Source organism: Lissotriton helveticus, chromosome 3_1 (assembly GCF_964261635.1).
Source record: "Lissotriton helveticus chromosome 3_1, aLisHel1.1, whole genome shotgun sequence".
Classification (NCBI taxonomy): Eukaryota; Metazoa; Chordata; class Amphibia; order Caudata; family Salamandridae; genus Lissotriton; species Lissotriton helveticus.
In genome coordinates, this window is record NC_136061.1 from 573,785,107 (window position 1) to 573,809,630 (window position 24,524).

Sequence of the window (24,524 nt, forward strand, 5' to 3'; positions counted from 1 at the left end):
CTTTTTATTAACAAAGCTCAAGAGACCATACATTACAAGAACATTTCCATTAGTACATCGTGGAGCGACCACAGAAGATCAAAAGCAGGATGTTCATGAGAAAGTAAAGAAGACATTTACACATCCAGCAAATGTCTATTCACCCATACCCAGCCCTCTGTAATTTCTCCAGGGCGCCCACACTCTTTCCCATTTTTTAGCACATCCCCTACTTTTATAAACTGTTTCTTCGGCTCGCAGACACCTATCAAGATCACGTTTCCACTCCAACTGCAGAGGTACAGTCGCACCCCACCCCCTGGCAATATTATGCTTTGCAATTCCCGCTGCCAGAGCCAACCATATTCTCACATATCTGGACCCGGCAGATTCACCTTTGATCATCAATAAAAGCCACTTTGGATCCAAAGGGACAGTATCTCCCACCACTGTGGACATAGTTCGATTCCGGCAGGCAATCACAGATATTATCTCGGGACATTCCCATAGAATATGCAGGAAGGTACCCTCCCGCTGACATCCCCTGACACAGCGCGGTCGGGGTCCTACCCCAAGTGTATAGGTGGGTGCGAGGATAATAAGTGCGGTGTAAAATCTTATACTGCACTGGTCTAAATCTGGAGCATATTGTGATCTCTCTAGGGCTCTGAATTGCCTCCTGTCACTCTTCATCATCGATGCTGCCAAGATATTTGACCCAGGCCTCTTGGAGCGTAATCAGGTGGTCCGGTACATTATTTATCAATTTGCAGTATATCGTGGAGGTCTGTTTCTCAGTGACGGGGTCAAGTAGCAGCCTGTCTTCTAACGGGGAGTAGGCTGGAACCGAGGTATTACTTTGTATGTGGGTGTGCAGAGCATGCAGGAGTCTCATATAGTGGTATCTCTGGGACTGGTGTAGGTTATATTGCCTCTGGAGATCTTCAAACGTGAGGGGGAATCCCCTTTCCATACATCCCCCAGATATTCAATACCTATCAATTTCCACTCATTAAAGCCCGTCAGTGCGGTCCCTTCACGCAATGGATCGCCCATCCACAATGGGGTCCTACCGGTCAGTTTTCCTGCCCATCCTAAAAGTCTGTTAGCCTCTCTCCAGAACTGTAGCACTACTTTAGTGTGTTCAGGCCACTCCGGACTTGATCTCCTAGAATATAAGAGGGGTTCACAATTCCATCCTGGTATGACGGCTCTATCTACTCTGTAGGCCGGCTCCTCCAAGGCTACTTATTCCCAATAATTTATAACCTGAAGCTGCGAGGCCCAGTAGTATAGCCTGATGTCTGGAATTGCCAGGCCCCCGTCGTATACTCCCTTCTGTAACTTGTGGAGCATAATTCTCGGGGAGCCGCCCTCCCACAACAATGTTCTAACTTCCTGTGCTATTCGTTTAAAAACCGTCTGGGGAACAGGGTATGGAGTATTCTGGAGAATATAGTGAAGCCTCGGTAATGTCATCATTTTAAAGAGAGCCACCCTACCCATGAGTGAGAGCGGGAGAGTGCGCCGATGACTTCATCTGCACCCAGATGACTCATTTAGGGTCCAAAATTCCTGTCTGGGAACATCTTCTGGTCTCACGTAACATAGACACTCAAGTATTTAAAGCCCTCCGACACCACTTGGGCCGAACACCATGTGGGAACCCTGGGGGTGGGGGGGACCCGACAGTGAAACAATCACTGACTTTGACCAATTCATATTGTAGCTGGAATAGCTACAGAATAGCTCGAAGATATGTAGTACTCACGCTATTGAGTAGTAAGGTCGTGCAAGATAGAAAACAATATCATTGGTGTAAAGGGAAATACGCTTCTCCCACCCCCCTGGTGTCTCTATCCCCCAGATTATGGGATCCCTACTGATCCAGTGTGCCAACGGCTCCAGTGCAAGACCAACCAGGAGTGGGGACAAGGGGTACCCCTGTCATCTGGATAGTGCCTTGTTAACTCGCACTCGGGCGTGGGCATCTCATACAAGAGTCTAACCCAATCACAGAAGTTTGGACCGAAACCCAGCTTTTGGAGGACCATGAACAGATAGTTCCACTCGATGCTATCAAAGGCCATTGATGCGTCCAGCGCCATCAATGCCGTCTGTTGGGTCTCAGTTCCACTAGTCATGTGCAACACCCCGTATAGTCTCCGTAGATTGTGTCGGGTACTTCTACTTCCTGATATATTTTAAAGGCTTTATTTATATATATATATTATGTTTGGTATTTTTTTAATACAAGCTGGGGCCTTAAAAATCTAGCCATTGTAATCGGGAAGGATTTTATGGGCATGTTGCAGCAGCAAACAGTTGCCAAACTTGTGAGTAGAAAGATTGGTGGGTCTTATTAGGAAGATGAGACTGACTGGCTGAGGAGTTATAATTACGCCACCCTCTACTCCTGTTGCTGAAATTTATGCTGCTGGTTACAGTGGAAGGCAAGTGAAATATCGCTTTTTTACTTGTACCTGCCATTGTCACAACTCAGTTGTGATTATTTTGTAATTAATGTTTTTCAAATGGGCCCATTAGATTAGACCTCGCCTTGATATTATTAACATCAGGAATCTAGTTCCTGCCCCCTCACTTAATTGGAAATGCATTTAAATGTTCGAGAAACCCATTATTCTGTAATGTTTGTAATTCCCGATTTGGCTGGTAACTTAACTGACCTCCTAATTCCAGTAACCCTGAACTGTCCTGTTTCTCGAAGGGAAGCTGCTGTGGGTAGATTGATGAATACACGTGGCAATCGGAACTGGAATTCTCAATTTCCCTGGTAATTCCCCATTACCCAGACTTCAACCCGTAATAGTGCATTGATTTCAGAGCTCGGGTTGAACAAGATCTCCTGTATGTTAACTCCATAAGTGCTGAATTAACAACTCTCAAATACACCTAGCCCCCTTAACCGGAACACTTGTTACAATTTTAAAGTTGAAATGTTTATGTATGTTTCTGCAAAGGCTATCCCATGCAATACAGACATCATGAAAATCTGTGATAACGTAAATGTTGCCAGGGAGTCATTTTTGATGTATACTTCTGTCTTTTTGATCAGAACATGGCGTTTCAAGCAGAACAAAAAATAAAGACTGATATCTTAAGAGGCCTGAGTACTGAGCAGTTATTTAGATTGCTCTCAGACTGTGATGTAAATGTACTAATGAAGACGTTGGGTCTCCTCAGGAACCTGCTGTCAACTCGACCAGTAAGTAAACTTGCATTATAAGTATGTTGATAGGAAATTTGTAAATGTGTTCTTTGACAGTGGTAGACTTGAGAATGCAAAGAGCTGTTTTTAAAACTAAGGCTTTAACCCTTAATATTAATTGCAAAGTTACATAACCTTAAATGTGTTGATTGTTTACATTTGTATTGAGCTCAGTAGGTACTGGAATCATGTAAGGGGAGAGGTGACCAGTAGCTCAGATTGCACTTCAAAATTTCATGGAAATACTGATGACTTGCAGAGTACCCCAGGAGAGGGAATTCGATTTCAGTTCTTTTCTTAAGGTATGACGAGAAGGTAGGGACTTAAGAAGTGTCAGAGTTTGTCCGAGAACCATGATACCTAGACTGAGAAGCATTATTTGTTTCTCCCTTCTTAATTGATGCACAAGTGGCAAACGGTTGGGAAAGTTTCAGGGCCCGTTACTTGAGTATCAAGAGCGTACCTTGTAGAAGCATAGGGGGAGAATGCTTCAGGCATCCTAACCAAGAAAGGGATCTCGCGCAATTACCTGTCCGACTCAGTGAAAATCTTTTTTGCATCTTTGTGTGCCTAGTTCATTCAGAACTTCCTAGAGTCAGTCTATTTGGTATGCTAGGATGTTGTCATAGTGAAGATTTGCATAACCAGTATCTCCAGCAGAGACCCACCTTACATCAATTTGCTGAAGTTGCGGGCGATTCACTTGGCGATGACGGCCTTCCTGCCCTCCATCAAGGTACAACTGGTGCATGTTCTCACTGGCCGCATCATCGTCCAGTTGTACTGCAAGGAGAAGTGTGGGGTTGGGTCCTGGGTCTTGTGCCAACAGGCTCTATGTCTCTAGAGCTGGCTGGATCATCAGGGAATTTCCCTGGTGATACACCATATGGCGGGATCTTTAAACACCAGGGCAAACAAATTAAGCCTGGAGATCACAATTGGCAGTTACACATGAAGGTGGCACAGAGTATCTTCTGACATTGGGGCGAGCCTTGGCTCGAACTCTTTGCCAACGCATAGAAAGAGCAATTCCTGATGGATATTTCTACCTGCAGATTCCTCACCTTTTGTATATCCTAGGTGTCAGACTGAATTCGGCAGCTTTTCAGTAACTCTCTGCGCTGATAGGGGGTGCAGGGTTCACTTTCAGGAACAAAGTTCTCATGACGTCTCTGGAGCCATAAGGCACCCACGTTTTTCTCTGTGCCATTGTTATGAATCTGGAGCTCAACTATCCTGAAAAAATGTGTCAACATATGTCAATATTTTCAAAATTCTATGAAAAATTTGAGGTGTGGTTCATTATGTCACCTTCTAAATGGTCAGGGTTTAAACTGTGCCGTGATGGACAAAGTTCCATCAAGGTCCCACATGACCTCTGCCTATTGCACTTGGGGGTCGGACCGCAACGTAGAGGCCTGCAGTCCCTCTCAGAATATGCATCCGAAAACGAGCAAGGAGCAGGATGCCAAGATGTTTATGGCCTGAGCCAAGGCTGAACATCGAATAAAGTATAAGTCCAGACCGAGCTCAAAGACCCCAGAATCACCTCCCTCCTTGAAGTCATGGAGGGACTACATGACTCTAAACAACGACCCTCCTCAAAAGATAAGCCTAGAGAGTGCTCCTCTACTACACAACAGTCCTCTTCAGAACAAGAACTTGTGGATATACCCATGGAGAATCTGGCGTCTGCGGTTCCTGTGGACAGGATGCCGGCTCCAGAAGGAGGGAGTAGTATTGCATCGTCTCTGCCGAGAAGCTCTGTGCCTTGGGTCTGGGGTGCTGCACCAGCAGATTTGGGTCATAGACAACCATCTGACGGGTGTAATAAATGTGCGAGAGTACAGTGGCAATCTGCATCCTCTTGCTGATCACGAGTGGAGACTTCATCCAGCACATCTTCAGCCAATATTGTAGTTCTCTGGTGAGTCTCTTTGCCACTCATGACAACACTGACTGCCTGAATTTCTGTGCCCTCCAGTATCCGTTGCCAGGAGCATTGGGAGATGAGTTTGGCTTGAAGTGGAGCTTTCAGATTCAATATGCATTTCCTCCAATACCCTTGATAACTCTGGTCTTGAGGAAGATCCATCTCAATTTTGCCCTACTGATTCTAATAGTCCTTGGCTGACCTTGAAGGGTGTGGTGTGAAACCTGATGCACCTCTCCCTCTGCCCTCCGCTCCATATTCCTCACACGTTGGACCTCCTCTTGCATTTGCAGAGGGAGGTTCTGCACTCCAGCCTCCTGAGCCTGCACCTTCATGCCTGTATATTAAGTGAGGTAACCTGAATTCCTTTTCTTTACCCCCTGAAGTGGTAGACACTGCCTGCAGAAAACACTTTCCTTTCTGGCAAATTGCTCTATCTTCTTGGACTCTATCTGATGGAATTGTAGGGAAATTGCCTGGAAAGAGCTTGGAGGAGCGGAATGCCTAGGCTACGAGGCTATATGGCGATGGGTGTGATGACAGAAAGGCTGGTTCGCCTGCATCTTGGTGCAACTACACGGTGCAGAGCAATGGAAGGCATTGGTTTCTCCCAAATAGCTAAAATGGGCTTAGTAAGAGCTTCATTAAAGGGTAAACAATGTTCTACAGCATGGGGAATGCCATGAAGTACTTCAATCAAGGTGTTTGCTTTGGTCTCCATGGAGGGAAGCTGAAGATACAATGTATCTGCCACCTTTTTAATAATGGTCTGATAAGAAGTTACCTCTGGTTGAGGTAGTTCCCATTCAGGTGAAATGTCTAGACCACTAGCATCCTTTAGTCCTGCAAATTCTGGGTTCTTGGTTGAAGACTGCCCTTCTCCGTTTCTGGACAGAGTTTTTGACTGGGGTCAGAGTCACCTAAAAAGAATCTTCCTTCCTCTATGAGGCACTGAGCCTCCCTTTTTGATCGTTGTCGTGGAGGAAATTCCATTAAAGGCAGTGTGTGCTGTCTCATGGGTTGCAGCTCTAGAGGAATCGGCTGTGAAGCTGGTGGAGTTGGTTGTTGTGGAATTCCACCAAAACAGTATATTCTGGGAGATGGAGTAGGTTCATGAAATGGTGTATAGACAATTCATTAGACCCTTTCAGGCCTGATTATAGGATAACTTACGCTTAGCCCTTTCACTTGCTCAACAAGAATGTGCATTATGCATGGTCAAGAGCAATTTATCAGCCTTTCTCCGTCTCCCTGATCAACCATCCCTCTTCAGATCCCTCATGGTCATAAGGTTTTTGAGATGTCTCTTGGCTAAATTTCCTCTATCACCATTCATAATTCTACAATGGGACCTGAATCTTGATCTAACCTTTTTTTGTGTGCTTTGTTTGAGGCTTTGCAAGTTGCCATTTGCGACTGCTTACTTTTAAGACAGATTTTCTACTTGCCATTACGTCGGCAAGGCATCTGAGTGAATTTCAGGTGCTAAGTATAAAAAAAAACTCTCCACTTCTGTTTTTTTCCACAACAAGCTGGTTCCCAGAGCCAGTGCTACTTTACTGCTCAAGATGTTTACACTCTTCATCTAAGCCAATCCATAACCTTATTGGCCTTCTTTCCCCCTTCACATCCCAGGAAGGAGAAGGAGAGTCTCAAGAGAACGGTCAGCTTCTATGTTGACAGTACTAAGGAGTTCAAAATTGAAAACCAGCTGTTCATCAGAATTGTAGGCAAGCTCAAGAGCAAGGCAATACACAAGAGGAAATGATCATGTTCAGTTATTTTGTGCCTAAAAATGTGCTACTCCTTAACCCACAAAGAGCCACTGGAAGGCATCAGTGCTCATTCTGTTAGCGTGGAGGTTTCTACCTCTGCTCTGGCAAGAGAAGCCCAGTTGCGGGAGTCTGCAAGTAGGCAACTCTGGCTTCCCTCTGTACCTTTGCAAAGCATAATGCCTAGATTTGCTAGTGCTAAGGGAAGCTCTCTTTGCATTTCAGTCCTTCAGGATTTTCTAGTGTAACTAGCCACGTACCCACCTCCTGGTCAGTTTGCCTCTTTACTTGCTGGAACAAAAATCTTATAAAGGCAGTGCCCCCTCCTCTGGTAAAGAATCCATGAAAAACCTTGCTCTATGTCCTACCACGAAGGCTGAACAACGGAGAAAATGTTTAGAACTTTCACAGCAGGAATTTACCCCAAACGTGTGCACAGATCAATCATCCAAACATCAGACAAACTCTGTCAAAAACTAACAGAAACGTCTAATCTGTGTAGCAACGTATAACATTGCACTTAATATGGTCGCCAAAATTATAAATAAGAATTTGTGAATCTTGAACAACGGCTTCCTGAATCTCAAGAAACTGATGTTCTCCCACATAAAAGGAGGAGGTTTAAGGTCATACTTGGCACCTACGCAGGAAACCACAGAACATCCCCACCCTAGGTCTTCTAACAAGGGTAACTGGACATCACTCGTCCAGGAATTGTAGCGTCTGTCCAATGATAAAAGTTACCTAAAGTGTGGTTTTGGGGACCAACCACCAATGGAAACTTTGACAGTTCACCTATTGTAGCACCTCCCAGGTGGTCTACATGATAAGCTGTCCTTGCAAACTGACAAGTCGCAAAATCAAAACCAGAATATGCGAACACAGAAGTAACTTAAGATGTGTTCGCAGCACGACCAAAATGTCAACACATTACATTTGAAAGGGTCACAAATTGACTGACTTCAACTGGGTGGTATTAGAACACCAACCAACCCTTGTTCACAATGAAAGAAACCTGCTCAAGAAGGAATGGCTATGGGTCTTCAGGCTTTCAACACATCAGGACTGAATGACAATATCCTATGGGGACAGTTCACTCATCGAGAACACATCCTTTCAGCTATTCTTAGGTACTAGTATCCTTTGTCCGTTTTTTAACACCTGCTTTTGATATTTGATTTCATCACTTACTTTTGAAAATATGATAATTTGCTCCTATTCCGAAACTATAGGTGTTTCTGTCTATAAGAATATATTGAAACAGATTATTCCACACTGGAATTTCACTAGGCACTTGTTTCAGTGTAGTAAATTAGAAGTTGCATGAATCAGAAAGTAGTGCCACTAGCAGTAGCTTTTTGTTTCAGATACGCTCTAGTCTTCCTCTTTTAAAGCCGTGGGGCATGGGAGAGAAGCCAGGTGTGTTTAATTACGACATGCATCTGTCAGAGGGAAGCATTTTTAAACCGCTCCTACTGCTCAATTGCCTCAAGGTGCAGCCACGGACGGAGGTATTTTATGTGAGCAGGCCAGGCGCGAAACTTGGAGCATAGCCGCTTGTAAGGTGGAGACTTCAATTCATGAAAGGACCCTGATGCTTAATGTTTTTCTCTCTTCTTAATTTCACAATCCAGTGTGACAACAGGCACCCCTCTCCTTCATGTACCTATGGAGCGCTATTAAGTGCCTTAATATGTATGTACACACTACGTGTATTTGAATGTTATGTCCAGTGTGCATGACGCTTGGTTTCATCCTGTGCGAGTCCTAGATGTGCCCAAGATTGTGTTTGTTTATTTTCACTGGGGCAAACCGCTTTATTTTTTTTACTTAGCCTCACGGTTTTAGATGAGAAGCATAATGATATGGCTATGTGATACGGCGGCATGAACATCAAGTTGAGAGCATGGTCTGTGCATAATCCTTATGCTGTTTGTACTCTCTCTTCTGAGATGCTACCAAGTAGGTGGTTTAGGCGTGCTTGACGTATGAATGGTAAATCACCAGTTACGTCAGCATTATGGAATAGATGTGAATTGTGATAGTATAATTGGTCCTGATGAAAGCCACAAGCATTTGGGAGCATAAGTGGCAGAAATATGTTGACCCTAAGAGGAAGTCGGGGTAACTAGAGCCCCAGGACATCCTAACATTCCCATTTTTAATCATACCAATTGGCAGGTATTTTAAGAGTAACCCTACCCCCGCTCAGTACTCTACTCCATTTCCAACAAAGTTCACCAGTGCATCTCATAGGTTGTAGCACGCCCATTCCACAAGAGAATAGTAAGGAACTCTATGATGAAGCGTGCCAGCAATGGGTACTCCAGGTGGGTGAGAGTTCTTTAATTCAGAAGGATTCTTTTCTCTTTAGGTAGATGAGAGTTCAATCAAGTTGGGCTCTATAGTTTGTGTAAACATCTGAATATCTCTTCAGTCTGCATGGATACCTTAGTGCAGGCATGTGCATCATCCACTAACAAGACCTACAATGCTAAATGGAAAAGATTCTACACGTGATGGAAATGTAAGGGCCTTAAACCCAATCTCCATGCGACCTCATCTGGTGACATTGTACTTCTTAAAGCTAGCCAAGAGTGGTCTCTGGTATTCATCAGCCAGCGTTCTCTCGGCCGCAGTATTCAGGGACCGGAGGCCGGAAAACACAACTTTATTCTTAGAGAGAATCATACATCAATTCATGGAAGGTCTCGTTAGGGCCTTTGCTGCAATTCGGTGTTCTCTAGCTCTGTGGGAGCTATACACTGTTGAACTAACTAATGTGGCTCTTTTCTAACCCAAATAAAATGTGCACCTGAAATTCCTTTTGTGGAACTCTGTGCTTCAACTTGGTCTCACCTCAGCAAGGATTCTCGCAGAATTACCAGAATTCACCATAAGACATTCATGTGAAAGAACTTGTCATCCTGAGATTTTTCAGCCCTAATCCACCCACTTCTGCTCAGAGGTCCTCGCACTTTCTGGATATCCTCAAGTACATTAGGTTTCACATGGGGGAAAATCAAGGACTTATATACTTCAGATCAATTATTTGTCTCATCAGCCATCTAGGAAGTTGCCACCCTTTTTCCAAACAAGGCATCACGCTTTGATTGTCTGTCTCCATCACCTTCTGTCACACCAAAGAAAAGCATCTGCTCCAGTGCAGAGTGAGGTCACACTCCACCAGAAGTGTGGCAATAACAGCTGCCCTGTATGTTGGAATGTGTTTGCAGGACATATGTCATGCAGCCACGTAGAAAAGCAGACATTCGTTCACCAAGCATTACTGATACGAATGCTGCTGGCAACTCGGCAGTAGGAAAAACACTTCTACTAACCTGGTTAAATATGATGAGCTTGTGTTCCTCTGTATTCAATTATGTACGGTTTGCTATTCTGATTCAAGCTTGTGAATATATAAATGATCCAGTGCTTGAGAAGAAATTAGTTACGTTCTTGTAATTCCAGTACTCCAGCATTGTTATCCTTACATATATCCACATGCCACACCCCCTCATCAATCAGAGGCTGATTGCTATGATAAATACTCTTAACACATGAGCAGCAACATCTGAGAAATAGTGGCTTTTAGGGGGAAGTAGGAGAGCACAGCGTTTCGACCTTCCTGGTGTTGCACGGATTCTGCTGGTAACGCAGAGCTTTGTGTTAGGATGACAAGACCTCAGAATGTTGGGTCTCTCTACTACGTCAGTGCCTGTACCCTCAACCCTGGCTATCTGACTGTGCCCCACCCAAAAATCTAACCTTACAGAGTAACAGGTGATTTTGGCAACCTCAAACATAGCCCTCTAGTACCCAAGGGAACCGTGGAAACAGGTCCTTTCTTTTTGTTTCTCACTCGCATGCATGCCCGTAGTAAACAGAAAAAACGCATTTAGAAAGTTTACAATACATTTATTGAAATTATCGTAGTCTATTAGGAAGCAAATGTGCTGCGATTGTTAGGCAGATGCAACTAAACAAAGTAATCAGCATTACTAACTGACTGTATAGGACAAACATCCATGGCAAAATATTTATCTGGCTAGGTCTATCCTTACTATGTGAGCACAGGGATATGTTTGCGATTTCTGGGACTGGTCTAGGACCTCATACCTGGTGTATGCAGTTAGGTGCTTCGCATCATGAGTGCAAACTTAGTTTAGGCAGGGCTGCTTGTCAAGCACTGCCGTCGCTCCAGAACAGTCCTCTCTGCGAGAATTCCCCTCAATGGCGGGACAGTTTATATGATAAAACTATTGTGCTGTGCTGGAGATGCAGGTATGTGACCATATTATGTCTAAACATTGGGAATTTTTGTTGAACGAGCAAAGAACAGTACACTATGTTTTGTATTCCCAGCAACCTTGTACAAAATGTGTAGATGACATCCCAAGAGTGCCTAAATATCAAAAACATACAGCGTGTTCTCACAAACATTGTCCTATAAACAAATGAGTTATAAGTGCCTATGCAAAGCGAGCAGAGAGAATCACCTAATGTGTCTAAAACGCAAAACTAAAGGAGAACCAAAGTAGACCCAGAAGGGGAAGCACTTCATTGGCTGAAGTTCAGGCAGGAATTCCCAGCTTGACAACTGGAAATTATTCAGGCATGTGAATATATGAACGATGATAGTGGTTACAGGTAAGCAACTAACTTCATGCAGACTGTTACTACAAGAATTACACTAGAAATGAGGTTGAAAATGCAGGATTCAACCGGTCCTAGAAGAGAGTAGTTCAGGTTAGCAGTAGAAAGAAGATTCCTGTCAAATGAAAGAGCTTTTTTAAATGTCAAGGATCTGTCATGCAAATAAAAAATATTTTCAATCTCTTTGTCAGCAACCACACAATGAATCTTCTGCACAGAGTGAATATTGGCTTGCTGAGATATTTTTGTGAAGCCACAGACACTGCAGAATGACAGGATTGACCCAAAAACCATTTGTGATCATTGCATCTTCTAGACATTATCTATATACTTGTAGATGGATATTTTCGTTCGACAGTTAATCCACTTTGGCATCTGTACTGGACATTAGACTAAAGAGAAGTACTGTGCAGTGGTAGTGCTGTTAACCCTGAACTTCAGTAATTTCCTGTTTTTCTTAACAAGTTGGAGGCGACAGTACACAGCTTGGAAATCTGTATTTCACATCCAGTCGCCTCGCACTAATGGTTCAGCCTTCTGAACAACCTCTTCACCCATTTATTCTCAGCTTTGATCTCACATCTGAATGTCCATATGAATCAATTTCTCGTCCGTGTTTTCTTTAATAATTAATCTCCAACAGAGATCCCTTCCCAGTTCCTGAGTCCTTCACTTGACTAAAGTCATTACGAAAACCGAAGAACACTTTATAGAGCAGTCTGCAAAAACCTAGCTACGTGTAAAAGAAAACAATTCGCAGCCAGTTGTGTATCTGCATTTAGAATCACCTCAATGTGGGATTTGGGTAGCTGAATATTTTCATTTTTGTTTGGTTCCGTTCTGTTTTGTTCTGACTCACCACTTCCATTTATGTTGAGTTAAGGTTCCATAGTTTTTAGTATTTCTAAACATTAATGAATATCTTATGATAGAGACCCCATTGTAACTCATAAACAGCACTTCTGCCTTCCTGGTAGAGGCGGATTAATGACTATAGTAACTTTAATTAAACTCCTTCCCCTCATTTACCCATCAAATGAATTGATGCTGATAATGTACTGCATTTTTAAACCTCTTAAGCAGCTTTCTGCCTTGATATGTCACATTAAATTTCCTTTTAGCAAGACTGTTGCTTTTTTACCTAATTTTATGAGCTTTGTCCCCTTTAAATGAAAGTATTAATAAATAAAAAAAGGGACCGTTCACTCTAGCTAATTGTTTGTTTTAATTTAAATTAGAGTTGTTTACAAACAAAAAAATGACAAGAAATGTCTAGTCACGCAATATTTAAAAATAGTTTGGAAAGAGATTTGTTTCATAAAAGAGGTTTCAGTTGAGGCTAAGATAGTCATTCTTTGATGAATGATTTAATGAAGATGTACATCTTGGAGGAATGGAATTACAAGTAAGTCGCTTTTCGTTCCTTTATATCACATAGTAGACGCTTGCAGGCAAATCTCATATTATGCCAGGAACTCTGCTGTACCTTTGTAAAACCGAGGTACTTTATTCTTTATAATGCCTGGCATATCTCTGAAACTTGGTCTGACAGCATGTGTTTATGTGAAATGCTTTTGTTTGGTTTGTTTTCACATAGTTAAGGAGGTAAAGAAGGTCAATTTCGGGTAGGCCTTTGGATTTCCTTTCTGATCAGCATTTTCTTGACCACTCTCAATTCTGCTGTGCATTTACAACATACCCTTACCCTTTACTCCATCATGTGACCACCAGTATTTTCAGTTTACCTAGTTTAATATGCTGGTTCGTTGCTTGGTCGCCATAACCCCTACTTTTTTCAATTTTTTTTTCATACGCCATGCTCATAGCTCTCCTCGAAGTAAACTGAACGTTATTTCCTTTAATTTCTGACCCTGAAATTGATACTTCCGAGTATTCTCCAGATGTCATATTTCTGACCTCACATACCGATTTTCTTCTCTTGATGCATTGCTAATAGGATAGTGTATGCATTTGATCTGATATGTAGGTATAAAAGATGTCCGTTGACATTATCTTAATCTTTATGAATATATGTATATTTATCAGATATTGCATTGTGTGAATGTTTCATGTTTGGAGCTGCAATGGTATTGTGAGTTTCTGCAACTTATTCTGTAAAAATAAATGACAATCTGATTGCCTTTTTCTGTCTATTTTGTCAGCACATTGATCAAATTATGAGCAGTCATGGAAAACAGATCATGCAAGCTGTAACACTCATTCTAGAAGGAGAGCACAACACAGAGGTCAAAGAGCAGGTTAGTTTTAACTCTTATATATTGCTTTTCTGTTAGAACTAAATAGGAACAATTGAAGTATCGTGTTTCAAAATTGGCAAAAAGTTCTGGACTACAGGTTGGGCTTAACAGGGCGATATATGGAGTATGAGGAGGCCATAAGGAAGCCTCTTGTTTTCCATAGTACATGGTCTCACTGTTTCAGTGGCAAGACAGTGTGTCCATCAGTTCGAGGTATTAAGTAGAGTGTTGTTTAAATGATGCTTGTCAGGGGAAGTTTTAAGTCATGAGGAAAGTAGGTAGGTACACCCAGTGGCGTAGCTAGACCACCCTGGGCGGACCCTAAGTCTGCCACCCGGTGCAAGTAAGAGCGAGGGTTGGGATGGGTGGCATCCGACTTGTTCGGAGGAAGAGGGGGGGTTGGCAGCCGATGGGCGACTTGTTCTCGGGGGATTGCAGTAGTTGACAGACACGATTTGCTCATCACCTCCTACCACAAAAAACGCCACTGAGTTCACCATGTAGACAAACATCTTGGGTGTGTGCAATGTTATTACTTCAAATACATTTATGGGAATTTTCTGAGCTGTCACATTTCACATGTGTTTTGTCAACTTTTGATTCTGGTGGGAACTTTTGGGAAAAAGCCAGTAGCTGAGACGATGTGCACCAAATGTCCTTGATCTAAGTGCTTCTTGTCCTTATCTTGTGAAATCCCACTTCGAAATTAGGTTTCAGATATGTATTTTGCATAGTTTTTACCAATCTTAATTTTTTGCTTGAATGATCAAGGCAATGATCTAATACCTAAAAGGAAGGTATTCAGCTCAGTAACTTTTTTTTGGGATGGATACTTCTAATCTCAGATTCCTCACCTTTAGAATAGCACCAGACTGGATAGAATCAGAAGATTTTTACAGCAGTACTCCAGCGCACCAGTAGGTGGTGTCTTGCAGCTGTGTGTTGACTTCAATCTGCCCCAGAAGTAACAAGCTGCGTATAAGCGCCACCCCTGTGCGTCGACACCATTTCCTTTCTTTTCACACCATTTACACAGATCCGGAGCTTGCTTCCAACTTTTTCCTCGTCCCTGATGAGTTTTTTCTTGCAAAATTCTGTTTTCTAGTGTTCAAGGGAACTGTGTCCGCTCTTATAACGACAAGGTTTTTACCTTGTTTGGAGTGTTGCAAATAAATGACTGTGACATATCCCCAAGAGGTGTACCTCTTGTGTCTGTGTTTGGTATCCAAGTCCAGCAAAGAGTGTGCCTTTATAAAACCCGAGGGTGTTCTGGGAATGCAAAGCGAAGCTGTATGGCTTTTCATGAGGCCATTTTGTGAATTTTGTCCCTCTTCCGGCTCCCTCTCGAGTGCCCTTTAGCTCTCTATGCTATCTGTACCTCCTTACCTTACCTTGGGGTTTGCTCTGACACTAGAACCGACTTCTAATGATTCAACAAAATCAATGCCATTCCTTTTACATTGATGCGGGCACTGACACTTGTAATGCTATCCCACTCAGAGCGAAATTTATCATAACCGTGAGCGGGGTTGCATCCTGAAGCAGTACTGAGACACCTGCCACCAGTTCAATCAGATTTAGACAGAACCATAACTTTGACGTGGAGCTGCACCCCAATACTCCAAGAACCTTTTGGTTTAGACTATGATTGGAGCCAGCCAGACTTTGGGGATGACAATGGAGATGAGGGGATTATTTTCCCCAACATTATGATGATAATTTCTACATGGACCTGCAGGAGGCCAGTGGGATGAACCCTTTCCTGGACACTGGGTTGTGTTCTCCCCTGTATCCCCAACGGAAGAGAGGGCCTCCTTTGCCAAGGTAATAATATTGAAAAAACTAAATAGGGTGTACCCTGCTTAATAATTTCCATGAGGCTGGGGTGACCAGTAAATCTGAAAGAAACAGGTTAGTATTAGATTCCTTACCTTAGAATATCCCCAGGCGTCCGACTGGATCCGGAAAATTTTGCGTAGCAGTACCCCTGTGCGTCGGTAGGCGTCGTCTGCGGCTCCGCGTCCGTCGTCGGCGTCGTTGGTGCCGGGATGACGTTGTCGGAGTACTTAGACGCCACCCTCGCGCGCTGACGTCAGTTCTTCTTATTTCCGCGCCAGAAAGCGCAGGTCCGGAGAAAGTGGTACCCTTTAGTCAATTTTTGACTAAGCTTTTTTCGATCCTTGTTGGATCCGTTTCGAGTCTAATGACTCCATCGGTGCCGGTAGGGATGCCCGGGTTCAAGCCCTGTGCCGACTGTAACCGACTGATGTCGGTTACCGACCCCCACCGCCGGTGCCTACATTTCCTGGGGCCCGACCACGATGACAAGTCGTGCCCCGACTGCCGCGCCTTGACGTCGAAGGCTAGGCGGGAGCGGTCCCGCAAGCGCCTCAAGCTCCAGCAGTCGGCCCCGCGCCGCTCGAGGTCCCGGTCCGGAAGGAGGTCGAGGGACTGGTCGCGGGTCCAAAGTCATCGCAGCTCGGGCGAGTCGACACCACTCGTCGGGCTGCAAGTCCTCAGGTAAGAGGCACAAGAAGTCGAAGAGGCGACATCGCTCTTCTGACTCCCCCTGACGCTTGCGCGACGGTTTGGGTGACACCGCCCACGCGGCTCCGCCACAGGCGTCGCGGCCTGCTCCATACCCGCCGGTCCCTGGAAAAACGCTAAGCCGGAAGAGATCGAAGCCTTGAGGTCGCTCTCTCCTCTGTCGTGTTCCGCGGCGCCTTCGGGCCCAGCGGACCCGACTGGGAGCCCAAGTGGTCCGGGTGCTTCGGCCCCGGCGCCGTAGGCGACTTAGGTCCCGACGCCGCAAGGCCCCACCGGACCTGGTTCCGGATCCGGGTCGCCGCTGGTCGACCTTACGACCCCGCCGGCATTGATCCCTAGGATGTCACCCCCGGCGCCGTCCTTGGACGATGCCGTCCCTGGTCCAACCCTCAGTCCGGATCCGGCGTTGCTCGACGCCGCATTCGGCGCCTGCCGAAGAGCAACTCTTCGAGGATCTGGGTCCATCCTTTATCCCTGAATTTTAGGACATGGACGACGAGGATGACTGGGGGGGGGGGGGGGTTGAGGACCCCCTGGCACGTGAGTGCCAGTTTTATGAGGACTGAACACAGGAACTAGGGGAAGCCAGTGGCCTGGATACCTCCCCAGACACTGGTTTTGTCTCCCCTCCTACCGTAGCTACAGAGGAGGGGACAGCTTATAGTGTGGTGCTGACGAGGGCAGCCAAGGCCTTGGCTCTTGAACTTCCAGTCGCAACAGTGAGGTTCAACATCCTCACAGAGGTCCTTAAACAGCAGGTAAGCTCCCTAGAGCCTCTACTGCCGTTTATTGAGGCTCTCACAGACGTCCTGTTGGGCACTTGGTCCAGGCCCGCTACAGGTTCTCCTGTAGATAGGAACGTCGCTAGGCGCCACCGCCCAGCCCCGGGCGACCCTAGTTTCTTGTCCACCCACCCCACCTCCGAGAGTCTGGTTATCCAGGCCTCCACCTCCCAATCCGCATTCCCCGACTGCACCACCAGATCTGGAATCCAAGAGGTATGAACAGTTTGGAAAGAAGATGTTCTCCTCTCTTAGTTTGGGGTTGCGGTCCGTCAACACCGCGTGCCTCTTGGGGCGTTACACCCACTCTCTGTGGGATACGGTTGCGGCCGTGCTGCCTGAGTGCCCTGAGGGAGCCCGGGTGAAACTCGCTCAAGCCCTTGCGGAGGGAAGAGACGCAGCGCGGTACTCTATCAGATGTTGACTGGACACCACGGACTCGCTAGGAAGAGCGATTTCAACGTCTGTGGCGGTTCGCCGCCATGCCTTGCTAAGGTCCGCCAACTTTTCGGCTGATGTCCAAAACACCCTTATGGACATGCCGTTCGATGGCAGCCACTTCTTCGGTGGCAAGGCAGATCATGCGCTGAAATGCTTTAAGGACTCCAGGGCTACGGCCAAGTCCTAGGGCCTGTCGGCCCCGCACCAGCAATCTTCTGCCCAGCGCTCCTTTGGTGGTCACGGAAGGGGTGCTCCCACACGTCCTGCCAGCCACGGGCCGCAGACTAACATTCAGCGCGGTGACGGACGTGGTTACCGTCGTGGCGGTAACAGGGGACAACGGCACAGCCAGTCCACATCCACCCCCGCAACATCCGCCTCAAAGCCTTCCTAGTCTGAGCTTTCAGGCCCATTTGACGCCAGTGGGGGGCATGGTTCGCCATGACCTCCTCCACTAGCCCTCCATCACATCGGACAGGTGGGTGCTGCAAATCGTCCCAAGGGGCTATTCCCTCCCCTTCGAGGTGACCCCTCCAGCCATGCCACCGCAGTACCACCGTGTGTCGGGGGATCACTTGCAACTTCTGCAAGAGGAAGTTACGGCCCTCTTGGCCTAGGGGGGCATCAAGCGCGTTCCTGGGCCAGAAGTAGGGTGTGGTTGTAACTCCCACTACTTTCTGGTTCCCAAGAAGGGCAAAGGGGGCCTACGCCCTATCTTGGACCTCCGGAATGTCAACGGCTTCCTCCGGAAGGAGAAGTTCAAGATGCTGACTTTGGCTCAGGTCTTAGCTGCCCTAGACCCAGGACACTGGATGGTAGCATTGGACTTGCAGGACGCCTATTTCCACATCCCCATCCCCATCCTGCCAGCCCACCAGCGTTACCTGCGGTTCACGGTAGGCCACAAGCACTTTCAGTTTACCGTACTCCCCTTCGGCCTTACCAGCGCCCCACGGGTGTTCACGAAAGTGATGGCGGTGGTCGCAGCTCATCTGCGCAGGTTAGGGGTTTCAGTCTTCCCCTACCTCGACGACTGGTTGTTGAAGGCGGGCTCACCCCAGACAGTCGTCAGCCACCTCCAGACTACGGCCAACCTCCTGCACCTGCTGGGGTTCTCCATCAATGTGCCGAAGTCGCACCTGTGTCCCTCTCAGAAGCTCCTCTTCTTCGGAGCGCGGAGCGGTTCTAGACGCGGCGCAGTTTTGGGTTTATCCTCCCGAACAGCGGGTTTGAGATATTCAGGCTCTGATTCCGATCTTTCAGCCTTTATCTCGAGTCTCGGTCAGGTTGACGCTGCGGCTCCTGGGGCTGATGGCCTCCTGCATCCTTCTGGTGCATCACGCCAGGTGGCGGATGCGGGCTCTGCAGTGGGACCTGAAGTGGGCCCAGCATCAGGGCAACTTGTCTGACCATGTCTTGATCTCCGAGGGCACTGCAAGACAGTTGCAGTAGTGGCTCACGGACCGCGATTGGGTCAGCGGCAGATCCCTCTCCCTACCCCAACAGGAGCACGTAGTTGTGACGGACGCGTCCCTCCAGGGCTGGGGGGGGGCCACATGGGAGAGGCGGAGATCAGAGGCCTCTGGTCTCCGGCGGAGTCCCGGCTCCACATCAACCTTCTGGAGCTGCGGGCGATCCGGCTTGTACTGAAGGCATTCCTCCCCTCTGTCAGGGGGAGTGTAGTGCAGGTGTTCACGGACAACACCACCGCCATGTGGTACTGCAACAAACAGGGCGGGGTGGGGTCGTGGACCCTTTGCCAGGAGGCTCTGCGCCTCTGGCAGTGGCTGGAACATCAGGGCGTGACCCTGGTGGTTCAACACCTGGCAGGTTCCCTGAACGCCAGGGCGGACGAACTCAGCCGTCGGTGCATGATGAATCATGAATGGCGTCTGAACTCAGACGTGGCACAAGGCCTCTTTCAGCAGTGGGGAGAGCCTTGGTTAGATCTGTTCGCCACAGAAGAGAACGCGCAGTGTCATCAGTTCTGCATGTTGGAATTTTCCAGGGCGGCACTCGCTCGGAGGCGCTTTTCGTCGCGAGTGGAATTACGGTCTGTTGTACGCCTTTCAGCCGATACCACTTCTGCCCAGAGTGCTGAAGAAGATCAGGCGCGACCGGGCCCAAGTCATCCTTGTGGCTCCGGACTGGGCACGAAGATACTGGTATCCCGAGCTTTTCAGCATTTCAGTCGATCCCCCGATTCGTCTGCCTCTTCAGGAGGACCTTCTGTCGCAGCAGCAGGGAACGGTCCTCCACCCGAATCTGTCCAGTCTCCACTTACATGAGTGGAGATTGAGCGGCGGCAGTTGAGGCCATTTGACTTGCCTCCTGAAGTCTGTAATGTGATTCTGGCAGCCAGGTGTCCCTCCACAAAATCGGTATACGCCTGCAGGTGGAACAAATTTGTGGCATGGTACACATCAAAGGCTGTGGATCCCCTTTCTGCCCCTCTTTCAGAGGTTCTCCTCTTTCTTCTTTCTCTTGCCCAGCAGGGCTCTTCTCTGGGCACTCTAAAGGGCTACCTCTCTGCCATTTCCGCCTTCTTAAGGCTCCCTGATCAACCCTCTTTGTTCAAGTCCCCTGTTGTAAATAGGTTTTTGAAGGGCATCACTCATATGTTTCCTCCTGTTCCTTTCGTGATGCCTCAGTGGGACTTGAACCTTGTTCTGACTTATCCAATGTGCGCTCCCTACGAGCCACTTCATAACTGTCCTCTTCGTCTCCTTACTCTCAAGACTGCATTCCTGGTTGCCATCACCTCTGCCAGGAGAGCGAGTGAGCGAGCTCCAGGCTCTTTCTTCTCAACCTCCCTTCCTTTCTGTCCATCCGGACAAAGTTGTGTTGCGGACACGACCCTCTTTCCTGCCCAAGGTAGTCACAGCCTTCCACATCGGGCAGTCCATCACCGTGCCTTATTTCCGCCTCCGCATCCCTCGAAAGAGGAAGAGAGGCTCCACCGTCTGGACCCAAAACGTGCGCTCTTTTATTATCTGGATCGCACACGCCAGTTCCGGGTGGATGACCAACTCTTTGTTGGTTACGTGGGCGCTAAGAAGGGACGGGCGGTGCACAAACGGACCATTTCTCGATAGGTCGTCTTGTGCATCAAGGCTTGTTACTCTTTGGCTAAAAAGGAGCCTCCTGTGGGGCTACATGCCCATTCCACTCGGGCAACGGTGGCTACTACTGTCCTGGGTCGGGGAGTCCCCTTGCAGGGCATCTGTCAGGCAGCTATGTGGGCCTCGCTGCCTGGACAGCCAAGTCCGGAGAGATGGCTTTTTCGGCCGTTCCATTCTCCAGGACTTTCTGGTGTGATCATTGGTTCGCAGACCAACCACCGGGGTTGGTATTGCTGGGGTATCTATTCTAAGGTAAGGAATCTAATACTAACCTGTTTCTTTCAGATGCACAAGTTACTTACCTTCGGTAACGATATATCTGTAAGAAACAGTAGTTAGTATTAGATTCCTTACCGCCCCACCCATCCTCTACGTTCTGCGAACCGATGTATAGGGTTAAGGTCATCCCATTTCAGGGCCCTAGTTTTTATGGCACAAGTGTTGGTTTTTATCATGGCTCTGCTTTTCTGGCGCGGAAAAGCTGTGTATAAGAACTGACGTCAGCGCGCGAGGGCGGCGTCTAAGTACTCCGACGTCATCCCGGTGCCAACGACGCCGACTATGGACGCGGAGCCGCAGACGACGCCTACCAACGCGCAGGGGTACTGCTACGCAAAATTTTCCGGATCCAGTCTGACGCCTGGGGATATACTAAGGTAAGGAATCAATACTAACTACTGTGTTCGAGGCATGTGGGCTGCTGAATTCATATCTGTGCATGGATCGCCGCCTAGTGTTGGGTCCGGATGATTGCACTTTTTTGTCTTGGAAGAGTCTTCGAAGTATCACGAGATAGGTGACTCCTCCCCTGGACTACAGGGCGCATGGACATCTTCTCCATCCTCAGATTGTTTTTTTCCGCCTTTGGGTTCGGATGCAAACTCCTATACTCCAACTCGGAATCGAAAACAAAACTTTTATAAAGGCCAAAAGGCCTTCGACTGTATTGTTCTCGTTCGGTACCTCTCTACTCGATCCAAACTTCCATCTTGAATCGGTCGTCGACGCGGGCCGTTGGGCCTTTTCAACGCCACGTGAGCCGACCGTCGATGGAAAGAAGCCCGTTTAAAAGGTGCACACAATGCCACTCCAAGTTCCCACATACTGACAAACACTCAGTATGCAACAAGTGCCTTTCCCCCGACCATAGGGAAGAAACCTGCCCAGCCTGCGCCCAGTTTCGATTCAAAAAAACTATACGAAACCGACGGGCTGCTCGGCAAGAAATGCAGCGACAGGCACCGGAACCGGACAACATCTTCGATGATGACCAGGAACTACAGGACGCACCAGTCTCGTACCTCGAAATCATCACCGTCGAGGACTACTCCGACGATGAAATCCCATTGTGGCAAATCATGAGTACACTACCCCCGACACCAACTAGCCCGTTACCAAAGGCTCCGGTCGAGGCATCGCCAAAAGGCCTTAGCCAAGATCATAAGAAACTTTCGCCAGCCCCGCCTTCCGGCTCGGCTCCGAAATCGAAACCGAAATCGAAACCGTCAGAAACACCAGGGCCCAGTACCATCGTCCCGAAGACGGTTCCAGAGCCAAAGAAGGTCACCGACCCCAAGGGCGTCGATCCGAAAAGGGCCGCACAGCCAAAGAGCGTCGAGCCAAAAAAGACTGTCGACCCCACAAAGGCCGTTCAGCCGAAAACCGTCGACCCCAAAAGACTGGTCGACCCGAACAAAGGCTCACAGCCAAAGGGCGCCGAACCGCAAAAGGTCGCCGACCCGAACAAGCCTACTGTTCCAAAAAAATGTCGACCCGGCAACCGGTGCCGTACCAAAACCAGTATCGAAGTCGGACAAGCCTATCGACCCGAAAATAACGGCTCATAAGACACCAGTCGCTCCAAACAAGAACTTCGACTCGGTGAAAGACACTCCAAAGAAGTCTACAGAGCATAAAAAACGCGTCGACCCGAAAGTTCCGGTCGACCCGAAACCACTCGTCGACCCGAAATCAGGGCCCGAGCCAAAAAAGTCCAACAAACCCCCAAAAGTCATCGAAAAACCAAGTGTTACCGAGCCGAAAAAGCCTAACACTAAACCCAGGACTGTAGAGGAAGAATTATTCCACCCAGATCGATCAGACGCCCAAGCTAAAATATATATTAACCCAGACACTGGTAAAGTTACCATCCTGCATAGGAAAAAGAGGCCTTTGGACTTTGTACCAGATTCACCTATTCTACTGAAAAAAAAGGACTTTGGGACTTCTCACGTCTGCCACACCTTTTGCTCCTTCCTCACCTTCTCACCACGGGGACGATGAGGGAGACACAGGGTATGAGCCACAGCCTCAATACGATTTCCCACAAGATCCTAACCAAGAGGAACCTTGGGAAGAGCCAACAGACCCTTATGACACCCATCCCATCCCTGATGTATCCACTTATCCTACTAAGCCGTCACCAACAGACGACACAGTAGTCTTCAACCAACTCATAGACAGGGCAGCACAATTCCATAATGTAGACATGCATAGTGATCCTCTGGAGGAAGACTTCCTGTTGGACACTTTCACTACAGCAGAAAAAAGTGTCAAAATGCTTCCAATGCTAAAGGGAGTTTTAAAACATGCACCTCACATATTTAAGGATACAGCCAGGGCACGGGTAATCAATCCCAGAATAGAAAAAAAGTATAGGCCAGCTCCCACAGACCCTACTTACATCAAGGGCCAGTTGCCACTGGACTCTCTGGTGGTTGCTAACGCACGAAAAAGAGCCAACTCTCAGACTACAGGGGAAGCACCTCCCCCTGACAAAGAGTCCAAAATTCTAGAGGCATCAGGCAAAAGGGTAGCTGCACAAGCCTCCAACTCATGGAGGATTGCTAACACACAAGCCCTACTAGCTCGCTACGACAGGGCGCACTATGATCAGCTCGAAAGCCTTATGCAACACCTACCCGAGCCTTTTAAAGCACAAGCCAATGATCTCATCCAAGAGGGAAAGTACATACCAAACGCCTCCATTAAATGTGCGCTCGACGCTGCTGACACCTCAGCCAGGTCAATTAATACTAGCGTACTGCTACGCAGACATGCTTGGCTGCGTATTTCCGGTTTTAAGAACGAGGTGCAGTCCACCATTCTTAACCAACCTGTCAATCCAGATTTTCTATTTGGCCCTGCTGTCGACACCATATTGGACAAAATGAAAAAGGACACAGAAACCGCAAAATCTATGGGTGCTTTGCAATTTCAGCAACATAGGGGCTCCTTTCGACGCTCCTCATACAAAGCAAACACACGAGGGAATGCTTCGCAAACATCTGCCTCATACAAAAGTAACACGCAAGGTTCCTTCAATAAGAACACATCCAGGGGAGGTTACAGAGGTAACAGTAATAAGGGAAGAGGCCGTGGAGACAATAACACCAGAGCCTCCACTGCCACTAAACAGTGACTTCATTACGCGGCCTCCAGACCACTTAACACCAGTCGGAGGCAGACTACAGCAGTTCCTACCTTTCTGGCACGCAATTACCACAGACAGGTGGGTAAGAGAAATTATCCAGTCTGGGTATTGCCTAGAACTGACTTCTACGCCACCAAACATACCACCCAGACATCGTCCTATGTCCACAGAACACATCACCCTGCTACAGCAAGAGGTGCAATGCATGCTGGAAAAGGGGGCCATAGAGCAGGTCCCTTTCCACCGACAGGGGACAGGAGTATACTCCCTATACTTCCTTATTCCAAAGAAGGACAGTTCCCTCAGGCCAATATTGGACCTCAGACCCCTAAATCAATACATACTGTCGGAGCACTTCCATATGATTACACT

The 24,524-nt window shown here is 47.3% G+C and overlaps 1 protein-coding gene across 9 annotated transcripts in view; it reads left to right on the forward strand.

The window, feature by feature from the left end:
* ARMC8 (armadillo repeat containing 8) overlaps positions 1 to 24,524 on the forward strand; it is an 831,002-nt gene that overhangs the window by 617,916 nt on the left and 188,562 nt on the right. For all 9 annotated transcript variants that reach the window (XM_078680526.1, XM_078680529.1, XM_078680530.1 and 6 more), the window contains exons 17-18: positions 3,056 to 3,205; positions 13,732 to 13,827. In XM_078680526.1, the coding sequence (XP_078536652.1) occupies positions 3,056 to 3,205; positions 13,732 to 13,827 (246 nt within the window). The remainder of the gene's footprint in view (positions 1 to 3,055; positions 3,206 to 13,731; positions 13,828 to 24,524) is intronic.